Source organism: Pagrus major, chromosome 18, assembly GCF_040436345.1.
Source record: "Pagrus major chromosome 18, Pma_NU_1.0".
In the NCBI taxonomy this organism is placed as follows: domain Eukaryota; kingdom Metazoa; phylum Chordata; class Actinopteri; order Spariformes; family Sparidae; genus Pagrus; species Pagrus major.
This window is the reverse complement of record NC_133232.1, coordinates 26,386,096-26,398,604: the sequence shown is the minus strand read 5'-3', so window position 1 is coordinate 26,398,604 and position 12,509 is coordinate 26,386,096. Positions and strand designations below refer to the sequence as shown.

Sequence of the window (12,509 nt, the reverse complement as noted above, 5' to 3'; positions counted from 1 at the left end):
CTTTCTCTGATAACTCCTTTTTTCAACAGCTTGCCTATGTGTTCCCTGACTTCACTGTACTGTGTGGGTGGGATTCGTCTGTATGGCTGTGTCACAGGTATGTCGTCTGTGAGATGAATCTCATGTTGCACTTTGTCAGTGTGGCCTAGATCTACATCCTCTGTTGCGAACACAAAAGAATATTTCTCCAGCAGCAAAGCCAGTTGTGCATGCTGTTCTGGGCTACCACTTACATCAAGCTGGTCGAGGATGGACTGTACATCTGTGGGTGTTTTGGGATGTTTGTCGATGCTCACTTGTTCAGTGTCTGCTGAGATTCTCTGGAACTGTATCTCACAAAGTTCATCACTTTTTACACTGTCTACATGAGTCAAAACCCCTAGCCTGATCCTTGGCTTCAGCCAGATATCTTCATCAGACATGTTCATGACTTGGACAGGAAACACATGACTTTCAGATGAAACTAAGGTAGGTACAACAACCAAACCTCCAGGCAAGGGTGCACTCACAGGCTCCAGCAACATTAAAGGGCCATGTTCACTCACAGTCCTAAATCCCCTTGCCATGACTGTGGCAGCAGACAATGCAGGAACGTGGACCATCTCCCTACTCGCCACTCTAGCAAAGGAGAGCCTGTCTGTTACAGTTACTGCATGAAGATTATTGAAAGCCTCTCTCCAGTTCGAGTCAAGTTTACTCTGTAGTGTGGTGTCAAACTCAGTGTGTACGAGCTCTCGACATTTTTTGACAACATTCATCCCTATGAGACCTGGAACAGAGGAAGAGTGTGCAGAATCCTTGACTATCAGGAAGCCTCGCTCTGGGATAGTCAGACCCATTACCTCGACCTCAAGTTCTACATAGCCCATATAGGGTATGTCTAACCCATTTGCTGCAGTGATCTTTAACCACTCAAATGCAGGATGAATATCTTCACTTTTATCTGACAAGTGTTCCCTGAAAAAACTCTCAGAAATTGTGCTGACCTGGCTACCAGTGTCAAGTAGGCATGATACTGAGACTCCCTGAAGTTTCACCTCGACAGTTTTGCATTCTCCGACTGCACGCTCTAGGATCCTACTTCTGTCTGGTGTTACTGCTGGTGAGCCAGTAGATCCCCCTCGAATTGCCTGGCTCATGGCAACCGAGGGTGAAAGTTTTCCTGCACTACAGAAGGTGTTGACTCATCTTGGACTCTTTTGGCCTGCAGGCACTTTTTGGCAATGTGGCCCACGCCTCGACACTTGAAACAGATAGGCTGGCCGTCTGGTGTGTACCGTGGTTGCAGTCTAGCTCGTGGCTTGGGCTCTTGGAAAGTCATTTGAGTGGTACGTCTACTCAGCTCAGTTACAGCACTTGCTAGGTCGGCGAGTGTTTTGCCTAACTCTACTAACTGTTTTCCCTGTTGAGCTACTGCTCTTTGAACATCACCTAATGCAGTAGATTGGCCATTGTTTGCCTCAGTAGTAGAAAACTGGGATTCTGAAACCTCTGACTTAACCTGGCTGCTCTTAACAACTCTGGGACGATGGGGCCTGCTTTCCTCCATTTCCCACAGGAGGGCTTCGCGCCTCACATCTAAAAGGCTACAGTCTGGTTGGTCTCTGACCATCTTTCTGAGTTCACGTCTGAGAGCTGAATCCCTTAAACCCTCAATGAACTGGTCCCGGAGAACGGCTTTCTCATTAGGTATCACGTTTGCTGACTGCTTCACTACAGAGCTCAAGATCTGGGACAGGGCATGGGAGTAGTCACGGAGGTCTTCACCCTCCACTTGTTTACGGTTGTAAAAGGTCTGCAAAAGCTGTGTGATGCTGCGTTTTTCCCCAAATGCATTCCTTAAGTAGGAGTATAAATCACTGGGCCTCACTGACTGACCCCCCATGCATAGTCGAACCTCCTCCAATGCAGGACCACGCAACAGAGATAGAATGTAGTCACACTGCCCCTCTGTTGTCTGCTCTCTGGATCTTAAAACCCTTTCAATCTCTTCAATAAACTCTTCCACAGACCTCCCATCTGTACCACCCTCCCCACTAAATGCTTGGACCTGGCGTTCTCTTGGAACATAGATGTATGAACGTGTGGGTGCGCTATTATCATTTGCCCTCTGAGCCCCTATCTCATCATTTAACCTGACAAGTTCATCTCGCAATTGGGTGAGCTCTTGCATGCGAGTCTGCATTTCTGCTGTAGCATCTGTACTTGGGCCTGCTACCTCATCTGATGCCTCGTCGAACTGGGCAGCATCATCATCAGAACCACTAGCCATGATGAAATGTTAGTTTTTACTCAGTCCAGTCTGAATGTGAATCTTAAGTTCACACAAGAATCAAGGATACGATGAACACAGTCTTGAAACACTGCTGAATCTTGCTCTTGGCAGCCGGACGAAGTGCTGGGCAGCTGGCGTCGCGGTGGAATCCTCAGCGCAGGTCTGGATGAGCCGTGTCGATCAGGAAACAGTGGCGCCACTGGAGCTCCTCAAGTCGTCTCTCACCGGTCACCGCTTCCGCTACAGGCTGGCCTCTCCGACACGTCCACCCACAGGCTTCTCCTGCAATCTTCACCACTGCCGTATTTTGTCAAATAAAAAATAAAAACAAGCTACTACTGCCAATTGCAAAAAAATGTTTTAGCTACACCCCACTCCTGGTACCAAAATGTGTAGCCCGGGAATTAGAAGCACACAGGACACACTTACTGGGGTTCTTGTAGCCTTCTTATTTATTTCACATCAGTTGCAAAAAGGCTTATTTGACTGAATTTCTAAACTCAAAGTCATTCGTTCTCATCTGAGACTTTAGAGAGAACCGAAACCAAAAGCATAAAAAGAAACAAAATAGCATAGGGGACAAAATACGGCAGTGGGCTATGAAGGTCTACAGAAACAACAAAATACACACGTCATTAAAATCATGACACGGTCACATTAACTCGAAAATGTGCATTCAAAATATTACCACAGTCACTTACACGCCACGCAGCGTGGAACACGGGAGCTGGAGCTTCCTGAAGCTAGTCGTTAGCCCCGGTCGACGGCTGGCATGCTACCCTCTGAAATAAATCACCAATATCTCTAAATGAGACTATATTGTCACATTCTGTTACGGCGTCTCTTACAATGTGTGCGTATTTTACCTACCAATTGAACAGAACAACAGTCTCCTCTGTTCGGCGAGACATTTCAGGCACTTGTGGCTCACATTCAGCAGAAAAGACAACAATAACCCACAATGCACCTGGCGGCTAAACCAAAATGCGCCCAACTGAACCCCAAAGCAGCTCAATGCTGCCACCTTGTGACCACTTATTTAACTCACTTACATTTTGTTTACATTTACATTTGAAATATGACATTTAAAAGAAAGAACAAAAGAAAACAAAAACACATTATAGTACATTGGAATACATTCACCCTTAAGTGGAAAATTACACTTATGATTAATTTACCACCCGGCTACATTAAGTCTTTCTTTTTTCCTGTTGCTTTTTCTTTCTCTCCCAAGCTCTTTGTGTGTTAGACAGATCACGGATAACCCCGGACGACATTGTGGATCTACAAAAAACAGCAACTTGTCGACCACTTCTACCACTCATTTTCCAATGTGAAATGCCTTGCAGGAAGGGCTATTTGTGTGCATAATATCAATGTTCTCAATAGCCATGAATTCCCATCAGCATAATTAGAAAAAAGTCACATTAGAAAAAGTTGATTTTAGATTTAAAGTTCTGACAAAGCAAACATTTACATCGCTTGCTTTTTCCATTCTGGGAGAAGAGGAAGCTGTTTCCTCTTTTGGCATCTCACAGGTTTCCTCCATCGTTCCTTTCCATATTTCTCTTGATGGCTAAGACGACCGGTTATGTTTCTTCTCCTTTTTCGACATTTATTGCTGATTGGCGAGCAACTGGTTTTGTTTCCTGTTTGTGACTTATTCTGCTCACTGCTTCATTGCCAACTTCTGATGAAATTTCACTTTGCACAGCCTAGTTTGTTCGCTCAAAACCAGTTGATGGAAGGGCGCCCTTTACGCATTTTCAGTTTTTTTCCTCTCTTTTTTTTGCAACATTTCAGAAGTACGCTTTAAATTTGCAATGATGGCAACACTGCTTTTGTGACACACTATTCAATGTGCAGTAATGTTATGCATAGAGCTTCAGTAAATGTATTCTCCTGCAAATACAGATAGGGTCAAGGTAAGTGTAGACCTTGAAACTTGCTATCGTGGTTATTTTTTCATTATGCCTGGCTCCTGACACCATAAAAACAAAAAGCACAGTGTATCACACAACAGGATACCCTTTCAACCCTCCCACCTGCTCTTTTCTTCACTTTCTCTCCCCTCAACACGTTACACCTAAAAATATCAGCTGGGTTTGTTTCTAAGATCAATAGAAATAAAGAAGCAGGTGGCTTTGGGGTCATTTCACCGGGGAATGGAGTTCTCCACAGGTTTAATGGTACATCCAGCCGCCGGAAGGCAGATGGATTAATTCCTCGAGCTCGCACACACAACAATACTGCCATAAAACACCCATTGTTTTCTCTATGTGAAAGGACAAAGGATGATGAGTTTCTGCTCTGATGGATTAAACAGATTTAGCAGGGTTTGCTACTCAAATACAAAGCTGGCACCATCGACAACACTATCCTGTATCCTTTTAAAGGGCACAGATGGGAGGCCTCCCTGTTTCATTCTGACAAAAGGACAGTTTTATTGGACATTATACATTATTCATTATGTTAACTAGATTGAGATACTACATTTGTCATCCAATCTTTCCCAGTGTCTCACCTAAACCTCCCCGTTCTCATGTTGGATTTCCTCCACCTGTCTAGGCCCCTCCCCCCTCCCGTCTCCTCCCCCCACTTCTCTGAGTCATCGAGGGCAGTCGGTGACTCATGCCTTTGCCCCTCTCTGCATGTTTGTGTGATGGAGTGAGTGTTGTGATGAGGGTCCACTCAGCAGGCGTACGGGCTTGGCTCAGTTAATAATGAAACTAACGAGCATCAGCCCAAATGAGCTTTTAATGGGCTCCGTCTACCTGCGGCTACAAAAGAGAGATGGCATGGAGGGAGTGGGAGGGGGGAGAAAGACGGAGAAAGACGAAGACAAGACAGGGAGAGGTCGTAGACGAGTGGAAGAGATTTAAAGGATCAGTAATCAGAGGATTTATTGTCACCTTGGACTGTGACGGCCTGGGATCTAAACAGTATTAGAGGAGAATTTTAGTAAGATAGCCTCCTTTAAAGATAATTTGAATTATCTATGCTGAGTGAAATTGCCTCATTGTCTCATCATTAAATTATCAAATGTCAACTTTATTGTCTAAAAAACAATTAGAAGCCTGGTTTTGCATCAGCAAATTCTCAATAAAAGCTCAGAAAGACATTTAAAATGACACAACAGCCATTTTACTAAGCAGATAGGGGGTTTTGCTCCTGGCAACCTGGGGCTGAAAAAGCAAGGACTGCTTACCGAGCTAATGGCAGCTAACTACTAACCTACTCTAGCAACAAAGCTACCAGTATCTGTCTACCATAAATCACCTCCATACTCCCACTGGCCTCCGTTGTTGTTCTCAGAGGCTGCGTATGGCCCTGGTCCAGAGCTGTTCATCAAGAAGCTGCTGGATATCAGTGCGTTTGTTAGCAGTTACTTTAGCAACAAGTCAAGCTATCAGTCCAGACTGCTCCAGACAGAGCAACCCAAGGTCAGCAGAGTGACAACCAGAATAAAATATTCCATAAAACATGACCCAGTTTCACCCACATCAGTGAATGAATTAATAAAGTTGTGTTTTTGTTATATGGTTATGTTTTTGTAAAGTAATTAGGGAGGTCCGGTCTTGAGCAACACATTCCTCCATGGCAACATCATAAGAAGGCTTTTAATGGACAAAAAATCTCTAAAATATAATCAGGAATACCTTCAAAATGGCTTTTTGTTGCTGCTTTTGGGCCTGATACTGGCGAAGAGGTGACGTGGAGAAAAACAAAAACACTTACATAGCGATTTTGACTTCATGGGAACTTTAACCTTGCAGGTTTTCAGCCTTGTGCAAAGTTAAAGCTTTCTCTTTATGTTAGTGTGGCATGAAGATAAACTTAAATTATGTTAAGTTTGAAGTTGCATTATTTTGTTGGCAGCTGAAGGCAAGGGCTGCTTTTAAAAGTCTTCCTTCTTGGTGCATTAAAGATATTGTGGGACATCAAATAAACACATTCATCAGCCTGAAAGCTTGAGAGAAAGTGAAGAAATTATCCTGCCTAACTCACCGCCTCATACATATCCTTGAATTTACTGTGCCGATACTTCTTTTTCCATCTGAAGTACTTTCACTTCTTCAGTCTTTTAATGATTTCCTGTGATTCCTAGAGTGACTTTGGGCAACCCCCAAAGAAGCGCTGTGACCATTAACATCCATAAAGAATTAATAGGTCGGTTAAGCAGAAGGGGATAAGTAGTATAAGAATATAACCGATCCCTGCATGTACAGAAGCTTTAACTATACTTTAACATTAATCAAATTGTTTCCTCACTTTGCTGCCCTTCACTTTGACATAATCTTTTATGGAAGTCATAACTGATGACGCGTTTGCATGTGTGACCAAATTAACACGTGATTTAACTAAAAGATTAGGATTAATCAGAGAGATGGGAAAGGGAAAACGTGCCAGGCCACTGTGATGGATGTGTTGACTGTGCGGCTGGCAGAGCAGCAGACATGTATGGAACTGTAAATAGACACTTGATTGATATGCAGTCCGGCGTTAGGGTTGAATCTCTTTTCAAGGTGCAGCAGCATCATTACTCAAAGCTGTGTAGGCACAGCTGTCTCCACAGGTGCTGCACCAATTGATGTAAGAGTCAGGGCTTTAGGGTTTGAAGGGTTGTTTCAGAGAGGTGTCATATTAAAGCAAATCTTGTTTGTTTGATGTTGATGTTTTATGTGACTGTTGATGGTTGTGTTTAAACTTCTTAAATCACTCTTATTTTTAACCGCTTCACCAAAAAGAAGTAAATAAAACATCATTCTTGTGAACACGCTCACACTATCCAATTTTTCTTACTGACTGGGGGACTTTCTGGTGTAGAAAAATATTCTGCACTGTCTTTGTGTTTTTATTATTGTGCCTTTTCTTATTGAACCATGTGTGTTTTTGTTTTTTTACAGAGTGCCGTGATGTGTTGTTACCCATGATGCTGCGGGAGCTGAGCGGGGCACTGGCCAGTATGGCTGATGGGCCTCACGATGAAAGGAGAAATAGTTTAGAGCTGCTCAACAACATCTTGGAGGTCCTCAGCAGAGACAGTGTGGTGAGACACACAGCAAAGAACACACACTGTCATATTTACACATGTATTAGACTGCATTCTAGGTGATTGTTTCAAAGTAGACGTGGTCACATCCAGAGAATATATTGACGATCCAGTTCCTTACGCCATATTTGTATGTGGTTACACTGCGAGAGGAGGAGACACCACAGGTGAAAACATAATTTCTTCACACTGGTAAACTTTGGGCTATTTTGCTTACATAACATGTTTTCTTTCAGACTAGTGGAAAACATACACATTTAGATTTTTATTGTAGTTCAGATTTCTGTTCTGGAAATTTCTGAAAATTATTGGCATATTGAACTAGATATTCTTCTTTGCGTATTTGAACATATTTACACAGGTTTTTACAGAGGGTTTGGTCATTTATCACAACTTTTTTTACCCTGGCTTTATCCAATGTTCATGTTAATTTGATTTCCAATTAAAGCCAAGTCTTAAGCTCTTAAATGTTTTTTTATTTCAAGTTTCTATCTGCATAATAATGATAATGAGTAATTTGCATTTTCAGACCTAAAATTTAGAAATGTTGTAATACAAAAAAAAACAACTTGGAAACTGGGAAACATTAATGTTGATATCTATTAGTTAAACCTGTTACACACCTGTAGTGTCTCCTTGTCTAGTGTTAAGATACATGTTTTTGACTCAAGGGCAGCCAGTTCCAAGCTGTTGCACATGCAGTAGCATGACAAACTGCTTCTATTGAGCCAAGAGGCAAGCTCTCATGTCTTTCTCTCTTTCGAAACAGCCTCTTCAATTTTGAGTTTTGTTTATGTTGTTTTACCCAGTATACAAAAATAAGTCCCAATCACTCGAAGCTCCCCACAGTATCTGTATAGCTGACTGATTGCATAATCAAATGTCAGCAGGAAACAAAAGCCAGAGTGGTCACTTGAGGTGCACCCACTCACCCTGATGCCAGGAACAAGAGGCAACAACACCACTTTAGACTATACCAAGAAACAATCTGTGCATTTCAAAGGATGAACAGGTCTGGAAGAAATAAGAAAAGCCAAAAAAAACAAAACACTAGACGCTTCCAGCAAAGGCAGACCAATCAGCCGAGACTGAACTGTCAAGTATAATTTGCTCTGAAACACAATACCACCTTCTTACAAAGTATTATTGTTTGGAAAAAGGTTGCATCAAATTATCCAGCCCATGAAGTAGAAGACATTTCCTTTATCTTTTTAGCATCACTGGATGAATTTGAACTACCCCTGAGCTCTGCATCACCCCAGTGAAATTTGTCTACTGAAGAGCAAGGTAAATAGCCACGAGCTGTTTCGTGCACAGTCATACAGTCGTGCAATGAAGCAGGCCTTGACCAATTAGAATCTAATTGATTTTTGTTTCACGCATGTTGCCGCATGTAGGTCTGTTGTAACAAAATCCAGTTAGCTCCTGAACTAAACGCCTTTAATACGCACACAACTGCAGAACAACCGCATCACCAGTATCCAGCCGAGGTCTGTTTAATTGCTCCTGCAAGTTGTTGACAGCCTGCTGAGTCTTTGAAGTGAAGGTATGGCTCTTTTTCCAGCTCCATTTATTTGGATAACACTAATGAAGCTTGAGCCGAGAGAAGAGAGACGGTGAGAGAAGGCAGAGAAGTAATGAATGGAGTGAAGTGAATTTGATGAGCGGAATTTGCGTCGGTTGAGGTGTAAAAACGAAAGCAGGCGGAGGATGAGTGTCAAAGGGACATGACGGGTACAAATACAATCATGTATAGACTTAAAAAACTAGTCATGCTCAGCTTCATAGAAATTTTCTATCGCAGGTTATGAGGAAAAAAAGTCTTTTGTCAGTATTCTCTACTGAAATCTGCACACACACACACAAACATACAGTTATGCTGTGTGGTCCTTGAACTAAACATTAAAGACACTGTCAGAGTAAGTGCTGGCTCTGATATTTCATTCTTAATATTCATGTTCCTATTCAAGTACAAACATTGCAGCAAAGTAAAACACACACACACACACACACAAACACACACGTATCTGACCTTTTCGAGCATAGTTAAACAAGAACCTTGACCGTAACACCACACGGTTCCTGGTTTCCGGGCACTGGAAAAAAGCTAACTATGAAGGATTAGCCTTTGAAATTGTAAGGGATAAAATTAACAAGAGCAGAGAAGATAAATAAAAAAGTCCTCCTGGCTGTGCAGGGAGGATGAGTGAATGGAAAAGCGGGACAGACAGTTAACGGCTAAACAGAAGGAGGTGAAAATGTCTGTTTCATAGACAATATGGCGGAGGGATTTTACAAGAAAACGTTACAGGGAGCTGGAGAGATGACAGTGTGAAATTGGAAGAGGGGAGCGATGAAACAGATGGAGGTAAAACAACAGAAGTAGAGGAAGAGTGGTGATGGGAGACGGTTTAACCTCCACTCCCTCCACCTCTTATTCACTCCTTCCTCTCTCCTTTGTTTTCCACCCTCATCTCTCTTTTCCTCACTCTGGGTGGTACCTGATTAAGTTGTCACACCACAGATGCCTTCAAACTAGAGAGAGATACAGAAGAAGTGAGAGGCAGGGATAGAAGAAAGATAGACAGATGCTTGAGACTGTGGGAGAGTTTGTGTTGAATTTATAAGTAGCTTTGTGTAACTTTTGTGCGTATGTGATAAAAGGAGGATACTAACAGAGAGAGACAGGAAGACATGGCTCGCCAGAGCTTTCGCCCTTTTTTCTTTCCCCCTAGCCCCAAAACATTGTTTTCTGCTTTTCTTTTTCATATCATGTTGCCAGTAGAGATGATAAACCAGTCTGGCTACAGTTTGGAATAAATGAGTATCGACTTCCACGTGTTTGTTTTCAGCAGGAGAGAGAGAGAGCACAATGTGTCTCATCTCTCATCTTCCGGCTGTCTGAGAAACTCTTTCCAGGAGACCAAAATACCTACAGTGAGCCAGAGAGATTTAGACTTATTTAGGATCAACAGCTGCGCCTCAACCTCTCTCTGTGTGTGTGTAGGTGTGTGTGAGTTTGAGTGAGTCTCAAATGTAAATGGAGTGCCAGATGACATGCACACACTTCCAGTTGTGTTTATCTTTTCTATGTCCTGTGGCTGTGAGCCAGCGCGTTTAACGCAGTGTAATCTTGCCTTCCTGATTCTCATCAGGCTCTACAAATCATCTGCCATCAGGCCGGCACACGCACACACATGCAGACACACATGCGCACGCATTCACAATCACATTCACAGAGAAAGGTGTGAGTGGTGTGTTTGAAACTTTGAACTTCAGTCCTTTTTACCTACTTCTGTTAGACCTTCACTTTTCGTTTTTTATGCTTTGCTTATAAGCTTATACAAGGACATACACACACACACTCACATATATACACACACACACACACATACTGTATATTTGGGTCAGATTATGCTAACAAGGTTATGCACACACCGAGAGATGCAGCCTGCAGCACTAACGCTAAGGTGTGTTTGGATGTAGCAGATGCTTCACTCGTGAGTTACTGGCCCGAGGCAAGCCTGAGTCAGCTTCTATTGACTGATTCACTGTAGCTGTGTGTGTGTGTGTGTGTGTGTGTGTGTGTGTGTGTGTGTGTGTGTGTGTGTGTGTGTGTGTGTGTGTTTTATCCTGTGTCTATGGAGCCATGACTCCATAAAGGTGCTTATTTGACATATGCACGCATAGTTTTGAGGGACGGATTTGCCCTGTTTGTACTTGTGTGTCATCAGTTTAATGGGTCATTACACAATTTGATTTCTTTCCTCTCTTTTTTAAACACATAATGCCTTACTATCTAGCTATTATTTTTTTCAACATACGTATATTGACATGTTTCTGCATGTTCAATGTTAAATTGATATCAAGGATAGTAAGATTAAAGTACAGCAAGTCACTTCATCTAAATAATATTGATTTTGTGATGAAATTATTTAGTATCACCTTGAGTTTGGTTATCCTACTGTAATATCGAATCATTCTATCATGAAAAATTGCTTTGAAAGTGTTTCCCGATGCACCAATAGCGATCCCACCATTATATTATCATACATTGATATTGAGATATTTGATTTAATATATCACAGTACAGGTATTTTAGTTTGTCAATATTGCCACTGCTACTTCCATCTCGTTTTCCTTTGAGTTACCAGAAAATACTTTTATTCTATTCAATCACGTGCGCCGTGATAGAAGATTTATGTATATTATCTGCTCCTCGGTTCATGTTACTGTTTTTTATCCTCGTTACAAAAGACTTATGGTAGTTACACAAAGCTTGCTGTTTCCATTGCAAATGTTGGAAACATTATCCACAGTTTGTATTTTCCTTTTGCTTTAAATTTAAAAATGCATCACTTCTTGTGCAAATGCTCTCACAGAGAATAGACAGCAGGTCCAACCACTGTCTTAAGGTTTAACCATGCAGATGTCAAACAATGAAGAGATTTTGACCAGGAAACAGTCATCTGACTCAGGACAGGTCTGAGCACAGATACAGACAGACTGTCAGATACTACTTTGTTTCCCTTTGGGCAGCTGGAGGAAAAGAAAACATGACAGAACAGTGACTTCAAAGCGAAGGGAAAGACAGGAATACGAAAGCAGGTCTTTAAAGAAAAATCCACATCCAAGTGGGTTCAAATGTCCACACAGAAGTGGATTAACTGAATGTTCTGGTGAGGATGATTTTTCAGAAAAGGGAACAGACTTTAACTTTTCAGATTCAGAAAACTGTATTCTCTTTCTTGTTTCATTTGATCGGCCATCTGTCCATTCAGAGCCCAAATGAAGCTTTGGGCTGTGTGTGCAAACTTGGTTGTCTTCACAGTGAGGAGGGTTGATGAGAACGGCTGCACAAACAATACCTGACAATCTCGGTTGTGCGTCCGTGTGTGTTTTCACCTGAGGAAGGCTAACAAGCTGTTGTTTCCTTGTCTATTTTTCTTCTCCATCCTTCTCTGCTATTCTCTTTATCTTACTCTGCTCTTTGTCTCTGTTCTACTCAGGGGGAAACATTTCAACACATCCAGGACATTGTGGTGTCACTGCTGAGGATAATCAACCAGACAGTCATCACAATGGGTCGAGAGCATGCCCTAATCGTGAGTACATTCAAGCGCCATATATGCTTTACTTTCTGTAAATCGACGAGTCAAGCATGGCAAAACCTTCTTGCGT

At 42.2% G+C, this 12,509-nt stretch overlaps 1 protein-coding gene across 1 annotated transcript in view; it reads left to right on the top strand.

Moving 5' to 3' along the window:
- Positions 1 to 12,509, top strand: part of dock2-like (dedicator of cytokinesis protein 2) — a 116,006-nt gene that overhangs the window by 46,170 nt on the left and 57,327 nt on the right. The window contains exons 25-26 of the mRNA XM_073487116.1: positions 7,183 to 7,325; positions 12,338 to 12,433. Coding sequence (XP_073343217.1) covers positions 7,183 to 7,325; positions 12,338 to 12,433 — 239 coding nt within the window. The remainder of the gene's footprint in view (positions 1 to 7,182; positions 7,326 to 12,337; positions 12,434 to 12,509) is intronic.